Here is a 24,482-nt window from a genome sequence, read left to right as displayed (position 1 = left end):
AAATGAGCCACCTGCCTTGGCCTCCCCAAGTGCTGTGATTACAGATGTGAGCCACCGTGCCTGGCCCACATCTTTAATATCCTTTTTCTGTTCCAGGATTCTATCCAGGTACCATATTACATTTAGTTGTCATCTCTCTTTAGGCTTCTATTTGCCTTTTTTTTTTGAGACTGAGTCTTGCTCTGTTGCCAGGCACCAGGCTGGAGTGCAGTGGTGCAGTCTCGGCTCACTACAACCTCTGCCCCCCAGGTTCAAGCAATTCTCCTGCCTCAGCCTCCCGAGTAGCTGGGACTACAGGCATGCGTCACCACGCCCAGCTAATTTTTGTAGTTTTTAGTAGAGACGGGGATTTCATCATGTTAGCCAGGATGGTCTCAATCTCTTGACCTCGTGATCTGCCTGCCTCGGCCTCTTAAAGAAGTGCTGAGATTACAGGTGTGAGCCACGGTGCCCGGCCTCCTATTTTCCTTTTCTTAAGACTGTTGGCCAGGTGCGGTGGCTCACGCCTGTAATCCAGCACTTTGGGAGGCTGAGGTGGGCAGATCATTTGAGGTCAGGAGTTTGAGAATAGCCTCACCAACATGGAGAAACCCTGTCTCTACTAAAAATAATACAAAATTAGCCGGGCGTGGTGGCACATACCTGTAATCCCAGCTACTCAGGAGGCTGAGGCTGGAGAATCGCTTGAACCCAGGAGGCGGAGGTTGCAGTGAGCCGAGATAACGTCATTGCACTCCAGCCTGGGCAACAAGAGGGAAACTCCATCTCAAGGAAAAAAAAAAAAAAGACTGTTACTTCTCTTATTTTTTGATTCCCCACCAATAGGACCAAAATTAGGTTTTTCTAGATGTTTTGTGGTTGTGTTAAAGTGTTAACATTTCCCAGGTGACTCCTAAATAAATAGGTAAAATTATTACAGAGTTCAGAAAACAGCTGCAGTAGTAATAGAGAACACCTATCACTTGGGATCCATATTACCTTTGGAGTTAAAAGTTTCAAACAAAACACCGCTTAGAAACTTTTGTACATTGAGAGTTTGCACATTTAAATGTGAAAGATTTTCCTTGATTTAATAGTATGTTAGGGTTCTTTCTTTAGTATCTGCATGGGGTAGTAAGGGAATATGTGATTTTGTTTTTTTGTTTTTGAGACAGTCTCACTCTGTCGCCCAGGCTGGAGTACAGTGGCGCAATCTTGGCTCGCTGCAACCTCAACCTCCCAGGTTCAAGTGGTTCTCCTGCCTCAGCCTCCTGAGCACCTGAGATTACATGCGCCTGCCACCATGCCTGGCTAACTTTTTTTTTAATTTTTATTTTTAGTAGAGATGGGGTTTCACTGTGTTGGCCAGCCTGGTCTCAAACTCCTGACCTCATGATCTGCCCACCTCAGCTTCCCAAAGTGCTGAAATTACAGGTGTGAGCCATCGCGCCCAGCGTGATAATCTTTAGTTACTTCTAAGGGTAGAAAATTGCTTTGCAATGGTTTTTCCTGTAGCATTATGTATGAGTACTTCCTATATTGCAAGGTCCTTCCTGTTTCTACTAGAAAAATTTTAAGCCCTCTTGTCCTTAGGATTTCTGTCCTGTAGTAATATCTGATATCTTCATAACTTACTATTGCTCCATCCTCCCTGCACCCCTCCCCCCAGCCCCACAGTTGTGCTAACCCCACAGATCCGACACCATGTTTGCCCTGCATATTTCCCTGGACTCTCCTGTGGTTTGTTGTTGTTGTTGTGTATTTGTTTGTTTGTTTCTTTGAGACAGGGTCTCACTCTGTCACACCCAGGATGGAGTACAGTGGTGCAGTCACTACAGCCTCAACCTCAAGTGACCATCCCACCTCAGCCTCCTGAGTAGCAGGGACCACACTCGATGAATTTTTACATTGTTTTGTAGAGACAGGGTCTCCTTATATTGCCCAGAGTGGTCTTGAACTCTTGGACTCAAGCAATCCTCCTGCTTTAGCCTCCCAAAGTTCTAGGAGTACAGGTGTGAGCCATTGCACCCAACTGACTCCCATCTTACTGGTGATTTATAGGTTGTATGTCAGTACTTCGACAATTTTTTTCAGAGTTTTGAACAGCCTCTAGATATTTCCTTATATTTGGAATTCTGTTTCTCTCAAGTGTTTTGAATTTTTCTTGGTATTTCTATCCAGTTATAAGACAGCAAATTCATAAATAAATCCTAAGTAAATGCAAATGCCTGATTGATATCCTGGTCTTAAAACTAAAATATCATCTAGTCCTAAGGCATTTTGTTGTCCTGAGGAAAACATTTAGATGCTTCAGTTTTCTGTAAACACTGAGAGAATTCATAGTATGCTATGCCCAGTGATTCTTGTGGGCTGAGTAAGCAAATCTGTCCCTCCATCCTCACCCCAAGGAATCAGTGATCTGAGAAGCAGTGCTCATTCTCCTATTGCAAGGCCTGGGATGGGAGTGTTGCCAAAGTCATGGCGTAGTAGTATGTGCTTTTTTCCCAAGGTAGTTGCTGCATTTTACTGGTACTGAAAGTTTCAGAATTGCTTTTTTTTTTTTTTTTTTTTACTTTATTATGAAAATATTTCAAAGTTTACCAAAAGGAGGCAATAGTTTATGTGTATATGGGTAGGGGGATGTGTGTGTGTGTGTGTGTGTGTGTAGGTAAGCGCATATATTTCCTAGCTCTACTGAAAGGGCCTTCAAGTTGGCCAGGCGCGGTGGCTCACGCCTGTAATCCCAGCACTTTGGGAGGCTGAGGCGTGCGGATCACGAGGTCAGGAGATCAAGACCATCCTGGCTAACACAGTGAAACCCCATCTCTACTAAAACAATACAAAACATTAGCCAGGCGTGGTGGCATGCACCTGTAGTCCCAGCTACTCGGGAGGCTGAGGCAGGAGAATAGCTTGAACCCAGGAGGTGGAGGTTGCAGTGAGCTGAGATCATACCACTGCACTCCAGCCTGGGTGACAGAGTGAGTCTCCGTCTCCAAAAAAACAAAGGTGGGGGTGGCCTTCAAGCAAATAAGGATACCTTGTTCCCAGACCTTGGTGTTTTATGCCATTTCCCCCCTTAAACTAGGGTTTTTCAGAAATAGCTGATTCCAGGGATGAGACAGGATGCATACAAGATAAGCCAGAATGTACAGCAGTCTTAGGGAAAAAAAAAAAATCAGGGCGTATTGAAAAAGACACATAGGCAGGTTTTAAGAGGCATCTACTGGCAGAATCTGGGACAATTTGAGCACCAAATAATTAAGGATATTAATGAGTTACAGACCAACAGACAACAGGGAAAACAGGAGTCTGTGAGTCCATACCAATAATAAATAGGTACATAAACAAGGAAAAAGAGGACTTATCTTTACAGTATGATGCCAAATGCTGGCTGGTAAGTAGGGAGAGAAGGCTAGAGTGGGAAAATGAAGAGTGGTTTTGTCATAATCATTGATGGATGCTAACTTTAGGGGAAAACTGAAGATCATGATATTTGGATGATTTTAAAGTGTCTCCCCATAGATTGCATGCTAAATGCGATTGGGAAAGCAGTAACTAAATAGTAGAGAAACTGGAGAACACCTTGACCAAATGATCAAAATTAGCATCACAGATAACAGACAGATGAACATCATGGGCATCTAGAGGTGATGGTCTGAGAAGGACACACCACCTCTTCAGTTAGTATTCTGCTTCATGGATGCTTAGTCTCAGTCTAACCATGAGAAAACATGGGACCAACCCAAAATAAATAATGTCTTTTTACAAAAGGGGATGGTTTTCTCTGGAAATGTCAATATCTTAATAGACAAAAGTTGTAGAAGTGTTCTAGATTAAAGGAGACCAAAGAGATATGACAACCAAATATCTGATTCTAGATTGGATCCTGTGTTGGAGGGGGAAGTTCAATATAAAGGTCATTATTGGATCAATTGACAAAACTGGAATTGAGAAGGTAGATTAGATAAAAGCATTATTGATAACTAGTTATTAAAAAAAAAAAAAAACGGCAGTTCTTCTCAACCTGGGTCTGCTGAAGTAAGTCCTTATGTCCTGAGGCATCTATCGTAAGTGAGGGATTAGCTTCTCTCCTATACATTGGTAATGATACCGGCTAAGTACATCCTTGAGAAAATGGGAAAAGAGTCGCTCAGATCATTTTCTGTAGGGCCAGATTCTCTCATGGAGCTGGATAACAGGCTGTAAAAGAGTATCTTCATTCTTAAGAACTAGCCACTGAAGTATTTAGAAGTAAGGGATCATGACTTACGCAGTTTATTCTCGAGTAAGTTAAAAAAAAAAAAAAAGAGCTCACTCATATGTGGAAGTCAAAAAACTTGGCTTCCTGGAGGTAGAGAATAGAATGATGATAGATAACAGAGTCCGGGAAAGGTGTGTAGGTAGGATGGCAGGATAAAAAGAGGTTGGTTACATGAGTACAAATGTGAAGTGTAAGAAGCAATAAGTTCTAATGTTTGATAGCAGAGTAGTAGGATGGCTATGGTTAACAAGTGTATATTTCAAAATAGCTAGAAGAGAGGACTTTAAATGTTTTCAACACATGGATAAATACTGAGGTAATGGATACCCCAAATATCCTGACTTGATCATTACACAGTTTATATATGTAACAAAATACCACATGACATGTACTTCATAAGTAAATACAAATATTTGTATCAATTTTTTTTTTTTTTTTTTTTTTGAGATGGAGTCTTGCTCTGTTGCCAGGCTGGAGTGCAGTGGCGCAATCTCAGCTCACTGCAACCTCCGCCTCCTGGGTTCAAGTGATTCTTCCACCTCAGCTTCCTGTAGCTGGGACCACAGGCGCGTGCCACCACGCCCAGCTAATTTTTGTATTTTTAGTAGAGATGCGGTTTCACCGTGTTGGCCAGGGTGGTCTCGATCTCTTGACCTTGTGATCCGCCCACCTCGGCCTCCCAAAGTGCTGGGATTACAAGCGTGAGCCACCGCGCCCGGCCCTGTATCAATTTTTTAAAATTCTGCAAAAGAGTAAAAATAGGGAGAAATGTTAATAGGCAAATCCGGGTACATAGTTTATGAATTTGTGTGTGTTTTTTTTTGTTTTTTTTTTTTATTAGTATTGCAATATTACATTTTTTAAAAAAACTCTTCTCTGCCGGGCCTGGTGGCTCATGCCTATAATCCCAGCACTTTGGGAGGCAAAGGAGAGCAGATCACCTGAGGTCAGGAGTTCGAGACCAGCTGGCAAACATAATGAAACCTTGTATCTACTGAAAATACAAAAAGTAGCTGAGTGTGGTGGCAGGCACCTGTAATCCTAGCTACTTGGGAGGCTGAAGCAAAAGACTTGAACCCAGGAGGAGGAGGTTGCTGTGGTCTGAGATCATACCACTGCATTCCATCCTAAGCTACAGAGTAAGCCACTCTCTCAAAAAAAAAAAAAAAAAATTATCCCCTTGTAAATGGTCATCTAATGCATTTAAAATTGGTAAGATAAGGCAGAGGTTTTACCTAAGACTGAAGTTTCCATGCTTTAATGAGCATTCAGTGTTATCCAAGGTAACAATGTTACTCATAATATAGCAATTATGAGAGAATGTGTTTTAGCAAGAAACTGATCACTTTATTTTATTATTCTGCTTGAACTTATAAGAACCTTGATCTTACTCCAGTCTTTCTGAAATAAGGCAAGATATAAATAGGAATTGTATGAAGTGTTTAAAGTAGACAACTTCGAATCATTCAGAACAGAAATAAGTTGAAAGTGTGTGGCTAAGAAATGTAATTCAAGATTACTATTTGATTTCTCTTTTTAGGAAGAACTCTTGGATATAAAAGAACTCCCCCATTCCAAACAGAGGCCCTCATGCCTTTCTGAAAAATATGACAGGTATGTGTCATTCTAGTCATTAACTTCTTCTAGTCAATAACTTTGTTATTCCAAACTTGGTAAATTAAGAATTGTATTGTTTTGAAGTTTTCTGGTGGAATTACGAGTGGAGGAGGGATTTCAACAGATAATAAGATGGGCTTCAACTACCGAGGAATGGAACTAAAACAAGGAAATGACCTGGTCAGAGTCACATAGAAAGCAGGTTAAAGACTTGAACCCAGGAGTCCTTACCGGGGTCTTGTTTCTCTACCAATGGTTTTTTGCACTGTACTTAGAGGGCATGTGCCTCAGGAGAGCTGTTCGTTCGTTCTTTGCATTCCCACCAACAAAACTATTCAGCTATTCGGATTAGCTTTATTGCATCCTAGTTTCCCTCAGAAGAAGAAGGCTGTGGTTTGGGGAGACTATAGCTAATAATGGTCTGCAAATCTCCTAGAATAATCCTATGTTGGACTATTTATGGTCACTTTAGTCATTTCTTAAATATCAAGGTAGATGGTTCATATTAGCCTACATTTTTAAACATATAAAGCATCATATTAATGTTCAATTTCTTGGTTAAATAGGATGGACTTTTTTTTTTTTTTTTTGAGAAAGGATCTCTTGCTCAGGCTGGAGTGCAATGACACAATCATAGATCACTGCATCCTCTAACTCCTGGGCTCAAGCAAACCACCTGCTTTGGCCTTCTGAGTAGTTGGGACTGTAGGGACGTACCACCACCAGGTCCCCATGATGTTTTTATTTTTTGTATAGATGGGTCTTACTATGTTGCTCAAGCTGGTGTCAAACTCTCGGGCTCAAGCAATCTTCAGCTTCCCAAAGTAATGAGATTATAGGCATGAGCCACCACACCTGACCTAGGACAGACTATTTAAAATTTTTACATAGACTGTTGGGAAGGCCTGTTAAACCTTGATGCTTCTGGGTGCGGTGACTCACACCTGTAATCCCAGCACTTTGGGAGTCCAGGGCAGGTGGATCATGAGGTCAGGGATCTGAGACCAGCCTGGCAACATGGTGAAACCCCATCTCTAGTAAAAATACAAAAATTAGCTGGGTGTGGTGGCATGTGCCTGTAGTCCCAGCTACTCAGGAGGCTAAAGCAGGAAACTCACTTGAACCCAGGAGGAGGAGGTTGCAGTGAGCCTAGACTGTGCCTTTGCACTCCAGCCACTGTGACAGAGCAAGACTCCATCAAAAAGAAAAAGAAAAACAACCTTGATGCCTTACCACATTCCCTGATGAAGGTGATATTTGAATAATGGCTATTCCAATTAGGATTTTTCGTAAGTCTCAGTTAAGCTGTTTTTTTTTTTTTTAATTAAAGCGATAAAGATGCTGGGTGCAGTGGCTAATGCCTGTAATCCCAGCACTTCGGGAGGTCAAAGTGGGTGGATCACAAGATCAGAAGTTTGAGATCATCCTGACCAACATGGTGAAAACTGTCTCTACTAAAATACAAAAATTAGCCCAGCATGGTGGTGTGCGCCTATAGTCCCAGCTACTCGGGAGGCAGGATAATCACTTGAATCCAGGAGGCAGAGGTTGCAGTGAGCCAAGATCATGCCACTGCACTCCAGCCTGGCAACAGAGGAAGACTCTGTCTCAAGAAAAAAAAAGCTATAAAGACTTTTTGTGCCTCAAGTTCAATTTTATTATTAATACTCTATTTCTTCTTGTCATAAAAATAGTTAGCATGGGCTGGGTGCGGTGTCTTACGCCTGTAATGCCAGTGCTTTGGAGTATAACATGGCCTGATCTAATCTAGGGGTTGGGAAGTCTTTTCTGCAGAAGATGCAGCTCAGTAACTTGTCCAGGATGTTCCCAATAGTGGTGGCAGAGCTAGAATTCCAGCCCATATTTTTGGGCTCAAGCGTTTCTGCTCTGCATGCTGTACTACCTGCCACTCCATCATTACACAGAGAATAACAAAATAAAACCTAAATTACACATTTTAAGTCGTAAAGCTGTCTACTCTGCTTATAGAAAAACTGAGACTGTGCATAGAAATTCTGGAAAAATGCACATCAGTTGATCCAGGTGCTACTTCTGGTGAGAGAGTTAAGGGATTGTTTTTTTCTGCCTTGTATTAATCTTTAGTAAACAACAGTTAATATTTATGGAGCATCTTCTTTGTGTAGTGCAGGCGTAGTTATTGTAATCCATGTGTACTCCGAGGTGTATGGTCTGAATGTTTCAATTGTGTACAGACCATTAGTTTTCAAGTGACTATTGGTGTTAGGTGATCAACAAAGTATTACTGAATTAATAGTTGTTTTTGTTGTCGTATTAAAAGAGGTAACCATTCTGCAGGCAGTCATGAAGCTTTATATTAGAAATGGGTTTCCAGCTGGGCATGGTGGCTCACATCTGTAATCTCAACACTTTGGGAAGCCAAGGCAGGCAGATTACTTGAGGTCAGGCATCTGAGACCAGCCTGGCCAACATGGTGAAACCCCGTCTCTACTAAAAATACAAAAATTAACAAGATGTGGTGGTGGGCATTTGTAATCCCAGCTACTGGGGAGGCTGAGGCAGAAGAATCACTTGAACCTGGGAGGTGGAAGTTGAAGTCAGCCAAGATCATGCCATTGCACTCCAGCCTGGGCAACAGAGCGAGACCTTGTCTGTCTGTCTGTCTGTCTGTCTGTGTCTCTCTCTCTCTCTCTCTCTCTCACTCACACATACACACACACACACGAACACACACACACACAGAGAGAGAGAGAGAGAGAGAGAGAGAGAGAGAGAGAGACAGACAATGGGTTTCCATAACTTATTACCTGAGGAGATTTAGAAATTAGACTGCCTATATAATTCATGGGCACAAGTACTAACAGTTGTACTTTTTGACCTGTAGTGATGGTGTCTGGGACCCTGAGAAGTGGCATGCCTCTCTCTACCCGGCTTCAGGGCGGAGCTCACCAGTGGAAAGTCTGAAGAAAGAGTTGGATACAGACCGGCCTTCTCTGGTGCGCAGGATAGTAGGTGAGCACATAGTCACTCAGAAGTGGGGTTAGTGATTTTGAGGACATGCTTTTGGCGACTGCTTCCTTCTTAGCTCTGAGAATTTTATGCTTTGAGGGGAAATGTCATTATCAGGAAACTGATTTATCAGTTGGATTTTTCCTAATTAGGGTAAAGTCATAGTCTACTTTGTCACAGCTATATAAAAAGACTATTAGGCTGTGTGCTTCTGAATTAAAAGTACTGATTATCTTTCATTGGCATGGATAACTGAGTTAGATGTGGTAGGTAGCATAAAGCTGTGCTGGGAATCTGATCATGCTTTCTCTCATATATGAGACTGGTCCTTGGGTATAAATCAGTTCTGTCATTTCTTAATTCATAATGGACTGTGATCTGAATAGAAGGCTTGGATATGGTTTGAGACTGGAGTTAAGTCTCATCTTCCACTTTCGCTAGTTTATTTATTTATTTATTTTTTTGAGACGGAGTTTCGCTCTTGTTACCCAGGCTGGAGTGCAATGGCGCTATCTCGGCTCACCACAACCTCCACCTCCTGGGTTCAGGCAATTCTCCTGCCTCAGCCTCCTGAGTAGCTGGGATTACAGGCACGCACCACCATGCCCAGCTAATTTTTTGTATTTTTAGTAGAGACGGGGTTTCACCATGTTGACCAGGATGGTCTCGATCTCTTGACCTTGTGATCCACCCGTCTCGGCCTCCCAAACTGCTGGGATTACAGGCATGAGCCACCGCGCCTGGCCCACTTTCCCTAGTTTAAACCTTACCTCTTTAAACTAGAAACATTGTTTAAGTTTGAAATGGAGACCAAGTAATATAATAGCCAGTCAATGAACTTGTTGCAAAAACTCTTTTTGAGATGAGAAGAAGACCCATCATAAAAACCTGGAACTAAACGATAAAGATAACCCGACTCTAGTTTAAGCTATAAGATCCTTCTACACAGTCTGTCAGTACACAGTGCAGTAATGTCTCTCAAAGAATTTCTTCTAGTAGAATCATTTAAAGATACGCAGGGACTTTTTTAAAATGATGAAAACGGCCAGGTGCAGTGGCTCACTCCTGTAATCCCAGCACTTTGGGAGGCCAAGGCAGTGGATCACAAGGTCAGGAGTTTGAAACCAGCTTCGCCAACATGGTGAAACCCTATCTGTACTAAAAATTAAAAAATTAGCCAGCTGTGGTGGTGGGCGCCTGTAATCCCAGCTACTTGGGAGGCTGAGGCAGGAGAATCATTTAAACCCGGAGGCAGAGGTTGCAGTGAGCTGAGATCGTGCCATTGCTCTCCAACCTGGGCGACAGCTGAGACTCCCATCTCAAAACGAATGTAAAAATGAAAACTCAGAAGGAAAATATCCAACAGTAGAAATGGGTTGAATAAACTTTGGTGTATCCAAGCATAGGAATATTACATTGCATTGTCCTGTAAAACCATGTTGCAGACATGTTTATTGGTAAATAATGTTCGTGACATACTGACTCATAACCAAGTTATAGAAAATTGTCCATATTATATCCTGTTCTTGGAAAAAACTGAGATGGTACAGAGAAATTCTGTAAAAGTATACACCAGAACATTCTAGGAGCTGTTTCTGATAAGAGAAAGCAGATTTTTCTCATTTGGACTAATCTTCAGTTTCCTGGTTTTTCTAGGAAGATATTTTTTGTGTGGTGACATGTTTTTCCTACACCTTTATTGAGTTAGAATTTACATATAATAGCCTGCACAAAAAGTATACCATTTGATGTCTTGACCTGTGTATATACCTGTGAAACCATTACCAAAATCATCATAAGCATTTTTATCACCCCCAAAAGTTCCCTAGTATTCCTGTGTGTCCCCGCCTTTAGCCCCCTTCCCCCAACATTTCCCCCCATCCACGCAAGCACTAATGTGCTTTCTTTTTTTTTTCCCTTTTTTTTTTTTTTTTTTTTTTGAGACAGAGTCTCTCTCCTCGCCCAGGCTGGAGTGCAGTGTCATGATCTCCGCTCATTGCAACCACTGCCTCCCAGGTTAAAGTGATTCCCCCACCTCAGCTTCCCGAGTAGCTAGGATTACAAATGCACATTCCACCATGCCCAGCTAATTTTTTTTTTCCCCCGAGACGAAGTCTTTGGTGCGTCACCCAGACTGGAATGCAGTGGTTCAATCTTGGCTCACTGCAACCTCTGCCTCCCAGGTTTAAGTGATTCTCATGCCTCAACCTCCCAAGTAGCTGGGACTATAGGCATGCGCCACCACGCCCAGCGGCCTTATGTATTTTTAGTAGAGATGAGGTTTCACCATGTTGGCCAGGCTGGTCTTGAACTCCTGACCTCAAGTGATCCACCCGCCTTGGCCTCCCAAAGTGCTGGGATTATAGGTGTGAGCCACCATGCCCGGCCCCAATTTCTGTGTTTTTAGTAGAGACGAGGTTTTACCATGTTGTCTAGGCTGGTGTTGAACTCCCAACCTCAGGTGATCCACCTGCCTTGGCCTCCCAAAGTGTTTGAATTGCAGGCATGAGCCACGGTGCCTGGCCTGATCTGCTTTCTATAGCTATTTTCTGTCTCTATAGATAAGTTTACATTTCCTAGAATTTTATATAAATGGAGTTACTATAATGTGTACTCCTTGTGTAGCTTTTTACACTAAGCATAATTAAGATTCATCCATGTTGTTGTGTCTAGTTTATTTTCATTGCTTATTAGTATTCCATTGTATGAATTTAGCAGTTGATCCATTTATTTGTTGATGTACATTTCGGTTGTTTCTGGTTTTTGACTGTTATAACCAAAGCTGCTATGAACATCCATGTACAAGTCTCTGTATGGATATATGCTTTCTTTTCTCTTGGGTAAATACCTAGGATTAAAATGGCTGGGTTGTATAGTAGATGTATGTATGTTTAACCTTCTGAAAAATTGCTGAACTGCTTTCCAAAGTAGTTGTACCATTTTACGTTTCCACCAGCAGTGTATGAGAGTTCCACTTGCTCCACATCCTTGTCAGCACTTGGAATGGTCAGTTGTTTAAATTTTAGCCATTCTAATAGGTGTGTAGTATTATCACATGGTTTAATTCGCATTTCCCTAAGGACTAATGATGTTGATTATCTTTTCATATGCTTATTTGCCATCCACATAACCTCTTTGGTGAAGTGTCTGTTCAAACCTTTTGTCCATTTTTTAATTGGGTTAGTTTTTTCATTAAGAGGTTTTATGTGTTCTGAATGTAAGTCCTTATCAGAAAAATGCTTTGAAATATTTTGTCCCAGTGCAGTCTGCAGTCTGCAGTCTGCGGCTTATCTTTGCATTCTCTAAACAGTGTCTTTCAAAGAATAGCCGTTTTAAATTTTGATCAAGCCCAGTATATCAGTTTTTTTAAATGGATGATGCTTTTAGTGTCATGCCTAAGAAAGCTTTGCCTAACCCAATGCCACAAGGATTTACTCCTACATTTTCTTCTAGAATTTTTTAGTTTTAGGTTTTACATTTAGATCTGTGATCCATTTTGAATTTTTGTATATATCTGGTACCAAATACAGATTTTTTTTTTTCTGAGATGGAGTCTCACTCTGTTGCCCAGGCTGGAGTGCAGTGGTGTGATCTCGGCTCACTGCATCCTTTACCACCTGGATTCAGGTAGTTCTCCTGCCTCAGCCTCCCAAGTAGCTGGGATTACAGGCGCCTACCACCACACCTGGCTAATTTTTGTAGTTTTAGTAGAGATGGGATTTCACTATCTTAGCCAGGCTAATTTTGAACTCCTGACCTTGTAATCCACCTGCCTTGGCCTCCCAAAGTGTTGGATTACAGGCATAAGCCACCACGCCTGGCCCCAAATATAGATTTAAGTTCATTTCTTTGTCTATGGATATCTGACTGTTCAACACTATTTTGTTGAAGAGACACTTTAACTTTTTAAGCAGTTATTTTTTCAAATACCGACACCTGTAGTTTTAGTTGACAAAACATTTGCTAATAATTCTTAGGTAAGGATTTAGTCAAAATAAAGGCACTGCAGAGACTAATCATGGAAAATCATTTATTCTGAAGTACACGTATTGCTTCAAAGAGAAAAGCCAGTGTCTCGGCCTTATTTAAATATAAGATGTACATGTTAGCCTGAATCTATTGATAAGCCCAGTTTTAGTAGTGACTGTCTTCCAACCATCCCCTTCCTCCCATCAGTCATGGACGTACCATCTTAAAAAGAAAAAACACCTTGTTGATTTGCTTAACTTTCTCTTTCCCATGTCCTTCTAGATCCACGAGAGCGTGTGAAAGAAGATGACTTAGATGTTGTTCTCAGCCCTCAGAGGCGGAGCTTTGGAGGGGGCTGCCACGTGACAGCTGCTGTTAGTTCTCGGCGCTCAGGAAGTCCATTAGAAAAAGACAGTGATGGGCTTCGTCTGCTTGGTGGACGTAGGATTGGCAGTGGGAGGATAATCTCTGCCCGGACCTTTGAGAAGGATCACCGTCTTAGCGATAAGGACCTGCGGGACTTGAGAGACAGAGACCGAGAGAGGGACTTCAAGGACAAGCGTTTCAGGGTTTGTCTTCTAGATTCTTTGGTAGTTCATGTGCTTGGGACACATTGACTTCATTTATACCAGGTTACTTTGAGAATAGGCATGAACACAGCCTGCTCTTAAACCAGTCAGGGAGGAAGGGGCTGGGGGTGGTGATGGGCCTCAGGTGTACAGCAGCGTATCTTCCTTTCACTATTGAACGTTACAGTGAAGACCTTGATTGAAGTTGAAATACCTTGACTTGAAATTTTTAAATCTTGTTTTATGTACTTTTCCAGAGAGAATTTGGGGATAGTAAGCGTGTCTTTGGTGAACGCAGAAGAAATGATTCTTACACAGAAGAAGAACCAGAGTGGTTCTCAGCTGGACCCACAAGTCAGTCTGAAACCATCGAACTGACTGGCTTCGATGATAAGATACTAGAAGAAGATCACAAAGGGAGAAAAAGAACAAGGCGACGGACAGCCTCTGTGAAGGAAGGTCAGTGCAAACGTTGGGAAGGAAGTTCGCTGTTTTAAAATGAGAATGTAGGCACAGTGGCTCACACCTGTAATCCCAGCACTTTGGGAGGCCATGTGGGCAGATCACTGACTTGAGGAGTTCGACACCAGCCTGACCAACATGGTGAAACCCCATCTCCACTAAAAATATAAAAATTAGCCGGGTGTGGTGGTCAGCTCCTGTACGCCCAGCTATTCGGGAGGCTGAGGCACAAGAATTGCTTGAACCTGGGAGGTGGAGGTTGCAATAAGCTGAGTTCACACCACTGCCTCTGCCTCAAAAATAAATAAATAGAGATGTGATTATCACTGGCTAATTGTACACTTAGGAATGGGCACCAGATGTATAGGAAATGGCAAATTTTTCATGATGCATCCTGATTTTGAAACTGCTTTTTATTTTTTTAACGGAGTCTTCCTCTGTTGCCCAGGCTGGAGTATAGCACCATCTTGGCTCACTGCTGCCTCCATCTCCCGGATTCAAGCGATTCTCCCCTGCCTCAGCCTCCCTAGTAGCTGGGATTACAAGTGCCTGCCATGACACCCGGCTAATTTTTTAATTTTTAGTAGAGAAGGGGTTTCTGCATGTCGGCCAGGCTGGTCTTGAACTCCTGACCTCAAAAGATCCACCCACCTCGGCCTCCCAAAGTGTTGGGATTACAGGCGTGAGCCACCATGCCTGGCCCCTGAAACTGCTTAAGTGAGAATTCACTAAGTGTAGATTGTACTATTTCCTTAACTTTTTCTGCCCGCCACACTAAACAGAAAAGTTTCAAGTTATCATGTGAGAGCACTGTGTACATGAAAGAGTTCCCAGAAATAAGAAATGTGGTAGAAATAATGAGAGGTCTCATTTATTGAGCATCATGTCCAACACAGTGGTGAGTGTTTTGTCTGTATATTTCTTTGTCTCATAATGACCTTGTGCAGTGTAGGTACTTTTTTTCTGTCCATTTCATAGATGAGCAAATGGAAGCTCAGAGGGCTTAAGTAACTTAAGAACACTTAAGGTAGTCACTGTGGAAATAAGTAGTGAAGTCGAGAGTAGAGCAAGATGCTTCTGGGCATCAGAGCCTACCTTCGTCACAGTATTAGGCCTTCCCAGGTCAGTTGCTTGTGATTTGCCTTCTCTCTTAGTTTCAGGCCAGGTGCAATGGCTCACGATTGTAATCCCAGCACTTTGGGAGGCCAAGGCGGAGGGATCATTTGAGGTCGGGAGTTTGAGACCAGCCTGGCCAACATGGTGAAACCCTGTCTCTACTGAAAGTACAAGAATTAGGCCAAGCGCAGTGGCTCATGCCTGTAATCCTGGCACTTTGGGAGGCTAAGGCGGGAGTGATCACACATGAGGTCAGGAGTTCAAGACCAGCCTGGCCAACATGGTGAAACTCTGTCTCTACTGAAAATACAGAAATTAGCCAGGTGTGGTGGTGGCACCTGTAATCGTAGCTACTTGCGAGGCTGAGGAAGGAGAATCACTGGAACCCGGGAGGCGGAGGTTGCAGTGAGCCGAGATTATACCACTATACTCCAGCCTGGATGACAGAGCGAGACTCTGTCTCCAAAAAAAAAAAAATTAGCCAGGCATGGTGGTGCACGCCTGCAACTTCCAGCTACTGGAGAGGCTGAGGCAGAAGAATTGCTTGAACCTGGGAGACAGATTGCCACGAGATCGTGCCACTGCACTCTAGCCTGGGCAACAGAGTTGAGACTCTGTTGCCAAAACAAAAAAACAAAACTTAGTTTCCTCAGTTGTAAGATGGGGTCAGATATCTCCCTTGCTAAACTGAAGGAGCCAGAGCTCTTGTATTTGAAGTGCCTGCTGCAGAGTGGGAGCCCATTGGTCTGCAGCCAGTCATTTTTAGGGCAGTGAGCTGGCTCTGAGGTGGCCAGTCCCAGTCTGATGGTCTTGGAAAGGAGGCAGTAAAGAGCCAGGTGAGGACTAGTCTGGGTTAAAGTACTGGGGCTGCTGCTTAGAAAAGGATAATTTTTGACAGCTGGGCCTGTTTCTTTGTAAAGTGAAGACAATGCCTATCATAACTTAAGGCTTAATTTAAGCATTGAAGATCAAATGTACCCATCAGGACTCAGCCTCCAAGTAGGCACTTAGTAAATTCTAGTTGCTTCAAGCTTTCAGGCTTAGTTGAAAGCCTTTTGGCAGATACTAGGCAACAGAAGGGGAAAGCTATTTTAATAAATAAGGGAAAAATCAATGCCACCTTAATATATCGATGAAGACAAATTTAAGCAGAAATAAGCTGATGGCATTTATTTAGAAGGAGAAAAAAAATCACTCATCTCTTTTTGTAGTCTTGAAAATACAGTACATATTATCTGTGTGCTGTCACACATACTTCCCTAGGATAACGTATGAAATTGACAGGTAACTTTGGAAGACTTCACTATTAAATTGCCTTTGAGATATGTCTTTGTCTCATTCTTAATTAAAGGAGCACCAGCAAGTATGACTTTGCATCTAACAATAAAGATCAGGCTTCTGGTGAGAAAAACTTATGTTTTTCTTAACTGAGATGAAATCTGAATTTCAACCATTCTTGTATCAAGTGCAGGCGCCAGAAGGAATGAGACAGACTGATAGTGGCACCTCCTCATTTTACAGATGCAGAGAGAGACTGAGACCTGGAGAGAAGGGATGGATTTCATGGCAGAGCCTGGAGTAGAATCCAGGTGTCTTGGTTCATCCCCTTAGATAACTACAGAAGGTCTCTAGGCTGCCCTTGCTATGTATTTAAAATAAATAAAAATATTAAAAACTAAGATGTCAGATGCCTTAAATGTTAGCACTTGGCATTTTCACTTTTCCTTTCCTAAAAACAACTGAACATTGTAAAGTATACCTGGCACTATAGAGTAAGACAAAGCTGATTAGACCAGTTTACCTACGCTTAGAGAGTTTAGCCTCACCAGAGAGTTACTGTTGTACATCGTAGTAAGTACTCAGATGACACAAGCATTGTAGAGAAGGTAGCAATTAATTTTACTGGGAGGGCAAAAATGGTTAGGCGGGGCAGGCTTCCCAGAGAACGTCACGTTTGAATTTCGCCTTGAAGGATGAGCTACAACAACTAACCTGTAGGCAAGTGAAAGTTGCCCTCATGTCAGGTTTCTCATAAATACCTTAGGTTGCTGAGTCCTGACTGAAAGTGGTGCTACAGGTACATGGGCAAAGACACAGCTAAATTAATTTGGTTCCATTTTTAAGCAGTAAGAGACTTGCAAAGACTATCCTTTTAAAATATATATATATATATATCACTAGAAAAAGAACTGGGCACAGTGGCTCACTCCTGTAATCCTAGCACTTTGGGAGGCCAAGGCAGGAGGATCACTTGAGGCCAGGAGTTCAAGTCCAGGCTATGCAGTTTAGCAAGACTCATTCTCTACAAAAAATTTAAAAGTTAGCTAGGCATAGTGGTGTGTACCTATTGTCCCAGCTACCCTGGAGGCTAAGGCAGGAGGATCACCTGAGCCTAGGAGGTAGAGGCTACAGTGAGCTGTCATTGTGCCACTACTCTCCAACCTGTGCAACAGAGCAAGACCCCATCTCGAAAAAGAAAACCCCTTCCACTATAGACAATAGAAAGTTCTCAGCCAGGTGCCGTGGCTTACACCTTTAATCCCAGCACTTTGGGTGGCTGAGGAGGGTGGATCTCCTGAGGTCAGGAGTTCAAGACCGGCCAACATAGTGAAACCCCATCTCTACTAAAAATACAAAAATAGTGGGGCATGGTGGTGTGTGCCTGTAATCCCAGGTACCCGGGAGGCTGAGGCAGGAGAATCACTTGAACCTGCTAGGCAGAGGTTGCAGTCAGCTGAGTCATGCCATTGCACTCCAGCCTGGGCAACAAGAGCGAAATACTCCATCTCAAAAAAAAAGAAAAAATATGAAGTTCTCAGGAAGGGGACCGTAATCCTTCCCCCATTCTGTTGGTGTTTTGGCTTTATTAAAGCTTTTTTCTCTTCTGCCTCCTATAGAACGGGGACTGTTTTGTTCTCGCAAGTACAGTACCTGCACAAGAAGTCTGCTTTTAAAGTCATCTGTGGCTCTTCTGCATGTGTATTGAGGGCTGAAGCCACTGAGTGACACTGGAGTGGTTTACTTATGAGACGGTTTTTGTCCTGGTTTTGCTTTCAGGTGTAGTAGAGTGCAATGGAGGAGTGGCCGAAGAGGATGAGGTAGAGGTCATCCTTGCACAGGAGCCTGCGGCTGATCAAGAAGTGCCAAGGGATGCTGTCTTGCCTGAGCAGTCCCCAGGAGAATTTGACTTTAACGAGTTCTTTAACCTTGATAAGGTGCCAGGCTTGGCTTCGGTGAGTGTAGCAGCACACTTTAAAATGTGTGGTTAAATTTGACCTGAGTATTTAAGACATCTTTTTGAAAGTGTTGTTTTGCTAGATGCTTTTGTGTTTTTTGGCTTTTATTCTTACATATTTAAATTTTTATTGGCTTTGTTTTGAGAGGCCTAAGGGATAATATGAAATCAGATTTTTAACTCTTTTGTTAAGCTGGTGGTAGACTAAAAATTCTTTTTTTTTTTTTTTTTCTGGAGACCAAGTCTCACTCTGTCATGGTGCGATCTTGGCTAACAGCAACCTCCCGCTCCCAGGTTCAAGCTGTTCTCCTGCCTCAGCCTCCCAAGTAGCTGGGACTACAGGCACACACCACCATGCCTGACTTATTTGTATTTTTAGTAGAGATGAGGTTTCACTATGTTGGCCAGGCTGGTCTTGAACTACTGACCTTATGATCTGCCTGCCTCAGCCTCCCAAAGTGCTGGGATTATAAGCATGAGCCACCATGCCTGGCCATAAAATTTTTTAGACGTTTGCATTGTCTTCTTTTGGTTAGTTTGTTGTAGACTTACTGTGAAGGTGGCTTTTTATAACTGACGATTTTATCACACTGACTTGCATTCCTTGGGGGAGGCTGCCTGGTTAGGCGATATATTTTAGATTTGATGGTTTCAAAAACCTTTAATGAAAAGGAACTTGTAATACTATCAGTATTGCTGTTAAACTCTGGACTTTAAAAGTAGTAGTAAACTCTCCCTAAATCTTGTGCTATGCACCTTTGTTCCTGTCCCATCAACATTTCTGGATTAGTATCTACTCCTTAATCATAATGGCTCCTTATTTGATTATTGAATGAGCAGATAAAGCTAGGTACAACAGAGCAGGCAACACTGGCCTATCTCCGTTGTCATTTCGTGCTTCCCTACACCCAGGAGATTGCCACCAAAAATAAGTGAGCAGGCACAGCATAGTACTGATAGGTACACGGCCACTGATGTATTCTAAGGCAGTCTTCTTAGATTTTCTTTTTTTGAGAAAGTCTCTCTCTGTAGCCAGGCTGGAGTGCAGTGGCCTAATCTTGGCTCACTGCAACCTCAAACTCCTGGGTTCAAGCAATTCTCCTGCCTCAGCCTCCTGAATAGCTGGGAGTACAGGTGCGCGCCACCACGCCCAGCTAATTTTCATATTTTTAGTAAAGATGGGGTTTTGCCATGTTGGCCAGGCTGGCCTCAATCTCTTGAACTCATGATCTTAACGCCTCAGCTTCCCAAAGTGCTGTGATTATAAGCGTGAGTCACTGCGCCCAGCCTCTTCTTAAATTTTCTATGATGAGGTGCAAGACTTTATTTCCATTCCACTGAAGACCAGTGTTTTAGTATAAAGTACAAATGTCATGGCAAAACCAAATTGGTGTAAAAGTTTCTTTTTTTTAATTTGGAGATGGAGCCTTGTGCTGTCACCTAGGCTGGAGTGCAGTGGTGCGATCTTGGCTCACTGCAACCTCCGCCTCCTGGGTTCAAGCAATTCTCCTGCCTCAGCCTCCCAAGTAGCTGAGACTACAAGTGCACGCTACCATGCCTGGCTAATTTTTTGTAGCTTACTAGATGTGGGGTTTCACTATGTTGCCTAGGCTGGTCTCAAACTGCTGAGCTCAGGCAATCTGCCTGCCTTGGCCTCCCAAAGTGTTAGGATTACAGGCATGAGCTGCCACACCCTGCCTTTTTTTTTTTTTTTTCTTTTTTTGAGACACAGTCTTGCTCTGTCACCCAGACTGGAGTGCAGTGGTGTGATCTCAGTTCACTGCAACCTCTGCCTCACGGGTTCAAGTGATTCTCCCGCCTCACCCTCACAAGTAGCTGGGATTACAGGTGCCAACCACCACACCCGACTAATTTTTGTATTTTTAGTAGAGGCGGGGTTTCACCATGTTGGCCAGGCTGGTATCGAACTCCTGACCTCAAGTAATCTACCCGTCTTGGCCTCTCAAAGTGCTGGGATTATAGGTGTGAGCCACCGTGCCCAACCAGTTTCTAAGCAATTTATTCTCACTTCCTGAACTTACCTGAATATAGACCAGCATGGTCCACACTTGTCTGTAGCACTGCTCTGGAGCATATGGAATGTGGTTCCAAATCAATGTTGGCAACTCTTCATGTGGTTTTGTTCCTAAAGTTACAGCAGCAATTTTAATTGTAAGTCTCTTAGCCACATGCCTCACCTACAGTCTCCCAAGCCAGTCCTTTGGATCATATTCAGATGCAAGCTTAATTTAGTTGATCTAAACTGAGTGGCCCTTTCAAATTCTTAACTTCTGAGGGTACAGTATTTTTTTTTCCACATCAACTGTTTAGTGACTTTTTTTTTTCTCTCTTAGAAGACAGAGGGCAACCTTTTTTTCTTTTATTTTCTTTACTTTTTTTTTTTTTTTGGAGACAGAGTTTCTCACTCTGTCACCCACACTGGAGTACAGTGGTGTGATCTCAGCTCACTGCAAGCTCTGCCTCCAGGTTCAAGCCATTCTTGTGCCTCAGCCTCCTGAGTAGCTGGGATTTACAGGCACCCACCACCATGCCCGGCTAATATTTGCATTTTTAGTAGAGACATGGTTTCATCATGTTGGCCAGGCTGGTCTTGAACTCCTGACCTCCGGTGCTCTGCCCACCTCGACCTCCCAAAGTGCTGGGATTACAGTCGTGAGCCACCATGCTTAGTCTAAGCCTAAACCTTTAATAATAATGGGTAACATGCATACAGTGCTCATTGTATGTACAGAGCTTTACATACAGTAAGTCATCTAATCTTTACAAATCCCATATAAATTAGATTACTATTTCCAGTTACAGATGAGGAAACAGGCATAGAATTTAAATAACTTGCCCAAAGTCACACAGCCAGTAATTGATGGAAACTGACTTGTAATTTATACAGTTCCAATAATGAGTTTCTTCTCTTAACTCTTCCAAATATACTACCTCTGAAGTGTAAAGGTAGGAATAGCAGCTGAGCCCTGTTTTGTCCTCTGGCCTTTAACCTCAACCAAAACGTGGTTAATGCTCGGCAGTCAGAACTAAGCTATTAACTCTGTCTTCATGTTTTCCATGGAGGTGCTATTAAATTCTATATTCCATAATAGATCCACTAAAAAGCAAAACTGAGGTCAATAAAAAACAGATGCTCTGTGTTATATAACCAGCTGACCTCTTAATACACAGTACTCAGAAAATTGCAAGTCAGTTGGGAAAAATAAGGAAGGCTGTAAAGGATATGTACAATTGACAAATATGTAAAGTGCTTAAAACAGTATTAGATGCTTAGTAAGCTCTACAAATATTGGGTGTTAATATAAATAGAACTTTATAACAAAAATGAGAATACACTGTCTTTTATGTAACTTAATCAAATTACTAGGCTACAAAGGAAATCTCAAATAATGCATTTGTTTGTTTTATTTAGAAATATTTATCAAAGGCTGAGGCAGGAGGATCACTTGAGTCCAGGAGTTTGAGACTAGCTTGTGAAACCCTGCTAAAAAAAATAAAATAAAAATTAGCTGGGTGTGGTGGCAGGCTCCTGTAGTCCTAGCTATTCAGGAGATTGACGCTACAGCAACCAGTGATCACACCACTGTACGCCAGCCTGGGCAACCGAACAAGACCCTGTCTTAAATTATTGAGCAGTTCTAACCAGTGGGCACTGTTATAGGACCTAAGGCTATGGTGGTAAACAAAATAAAGTTCCCGTCCTCGTAGAGCTTACTTTCAAGCCGAGGAAACACAAGGATCAAAAATAGACATACATGGCCGGGCATGGTGGCTCACGCCTGTAATCCCAGCACTTTGGGAGGCTGAGGTGGGCAGATCGAGAGTTCAGGAGTTTGAAACCAGCCTGGCCTGACCAGCATGGTGAAACCCCGTCTCTATTAAAATACAAAAATTAGCTGGGCATGGTGGCACATGCCTGTAATCTCAGTTACTCAGGAGGCTGAGGCAGGAGAATTGCTTGAACCAGGGAGTTGGAGGTTGCAGTGAGTGAGACAGCACCATTGCACTCCAGCCTGGTGACAGAGCAAGACTCTGTTTCAAAAATAAATATATATTTACACACACACATACACATGTGTGGACTGTATTCACTGGCATCACAGTGCCTTAGAAATTGACAAATTAAAAGCCAGAAAAATGTATACAAACTGAACATTTGGAATACATGCAAATTTAAATAAGTAATTAAAAATGGTTTTTAAAATATGGTACTCTTTCTGTAGTGTGTGACACATAGGTGCGTAACTATATTGAATGAAATCAAATTGGAAATAGTGATTAACAACAGGAAGATGGCGTAGAATAGAAACCCTTGGTGATCAGAAGTATGTGCAGAAGAAAATGTATAGCCTTAAATGAATTCATTAGAAATCAAAAAGAATGAAACTATAGTGAAACAAATACAAAATAAAAAATTACTATAAAAATGGAGAGTAATAAAAAGCATTGATCAATACAACCAAGTAATTGTCAAAGAACAAAAATATTTCATGGAACATGTTTGATTAGCAGAATGATATTATGAATCCAAGGATGTGACTTGTCTAAATGACCTAGTTTGAAGGACCAGACTAATAGCCATATAGGTTACCTTAAAAATGCTATTAAAAATCTACTCTAATAAGGGCAGCTTAAACACAAATTGCAGTTCCCAGGCTCCTCTTCTCAATCAGCTGATGGCTGACAATGATGTAGCAGAGGAGATACCCTGACCAAGAAGGCAGAGCAATGGGCCCAGGTCTTTACTTCTCTACCAAGGTACGTGAGGGAGGCCCTGCTATAGAAAGTCCTATTTTGCTCTGTGGTTAAAAATGACTGATTGGGTAAAATTTAGTTTTAACCTTTTCATGTTTAAGATGCTTTAGTTTCTTGAAATTGGTATTTCCACTAAATGTGTGTAAAAGTGACTTGTTTCTACTTGTTAAGCTTTCACTACAATAAAAGTTTTGCTTGTCTACCAGAAGCAAAATTGGTTACTAGACAAAATATGGAAGGGACTTACATCACTTACTTTAATATCTTTAGAGAATGTCCAGATACTTTGTATTCATTTCCTTTGCTTTCTCATGTTCTTTCTCTGTATCTTTTTTCTTATGCAGTATGATCAAAGGAAATAAAAGGAGTTAAAATGCAAAGCCATTACTTTTGTTTTGTAAACTTCAAACTCTTTTAAACATTGAAACATTTTTAATTATTATTATTATTATTTTTTTTAAAGACAGGGTTTCACCATGTTGGCCAGGCTAGTCGTGAACTCCTGACCTCAGGTGATCCACCTGCCTCAGCCTCCCAAAGTGTTGAGATTACAGGCGTGAGCCACCACGCCTGGCCTTCTTTGTTTCTTTTTTTTTTTTTTTTTTGAGACGGAGTCTCGCTCTTGTTACCCAGGCTGGAGTGCAATGGCGCGATCTCGGCTCACCGCAACCTCCGCCTCCTGGGTTCAGGCAATTCTCCTGCCTCAGCCTCCTGAGTAGCTGGGATTACAGGCACGCGCCACCGTGCCCAGCTAATTTTTTTGTATTAATAGAGACGGGGTTTCACAATGTTGACCGGGATGGTCTCCATCTCTCGACCTCGTGATCCACCCGCCTCGGCCTCCCAAAGTGCTGGGATTACAGGCTTGAGCCACCGCGCCCGGCCTGTTTCTTTTTTTTTTAGACAGACTCTCTGTCACCAAGGCTGGAGTGCAATGGTCCAATCTTGGCTCACTGCATTCTGCACCTCCTGGGTTCAAGTGATTCTCCTACCTTAGCCTCTGGAGTAGCTGGGATTACAGGTGCCCACAACCATGCCCCCAGCTAATTTTTGTATTTTTAGTAGAGACGGGTTTCACCAGGCTGGTCTTGAACTCCTGACCTCAGGTGATCTACCTGCCTGGGCCTCCAAAAGTGCTGGGATTACAGGTGTGAGCTGCACCTGGATTTTTTTTTTTTTTTTTTCTCCTTATTTTTAGAATTCCTGGTTATCACTAAGATGCTTATATCGGCCGGGCGTGGTGGCTCAAGCCTGTAATCCCAGCACTTTGGGAGGCCAAGGCGGGTGGATCACGAGGTCAAGAGATTGAGACCATCCTGGTCAACATGGTGAAACCCCGTCTCTACTAATACAAAAAGTTAGCCAGACATGGTGGCACATGCCTATAATCCCAGCTACTCTGGAGGCTGAAGCAGGATAATCACTTGAACCCAGGAGGCAGAGGTTGCGGTGAGCCGAGATCACGCCATTGCACTCCAGCCTGGGTAACGAGCAAAACTTCGTCTCA

At 42.5% G+C, this 24,482-nt stretch overlaps 1 protein-coding gene across 7 annotated transcripts in view; it reads left to right on the top strand.

Annotated features, from left to right (window-relative positions):
• EIF4ENIF1 (eukaryotic translation initiation factor 4E nuclear import factor 1) overlaps positions 1-24,482 on the top strand; it is a 57,540-nt gene that overhangs the window by 12,920 nt on the left and 20,138 nt on the right. For all 7 annotated transcript variants that reach the window (XM_021665666.2, XM_021665667.2, XM_021665669.2 and 4 more), the window contains 5 exons: positions 5,784-5,857; positions 8,724-8,851; positions 13,100-13,386; positions 13,644-13,845; positions 18,022-18,197. In XM_021665666.2, coding sequence (XP_021521341.1) covers positions 5,784-5,857; positions 8,724-8,851; positions 13,100-13,386; positions 13,644-13,845; positions 18,022-18,197 — 867 coding nt within the window. The remainder of the gene's footprint in view (positions 1-5,783; positions 5,858-8,723; positions 8,852-13,099; positions 13,387-13,643; positions 13,846-18,021; positions 18,198-24,482) is intronic.

This window comes from Aotus nancymaae, unplaced genomic scaffold, assembly GCF_030222135.1.
Source record: "Aotus nancymaae isolate 86718 unplaced genomic scaffold, 86718_ANA_hifiasm-v0.15.2.pri h1tg000076l, whole genome shotgun sequence".
NCBI lineage: Eukaryota > Metazoa > Chordata > Mammalia > Primates > Aotidae > Aotus > Aotus nancymaae.
This window is presented reverse-complemented; position numbering and strand designations above follow the sequence as displayed.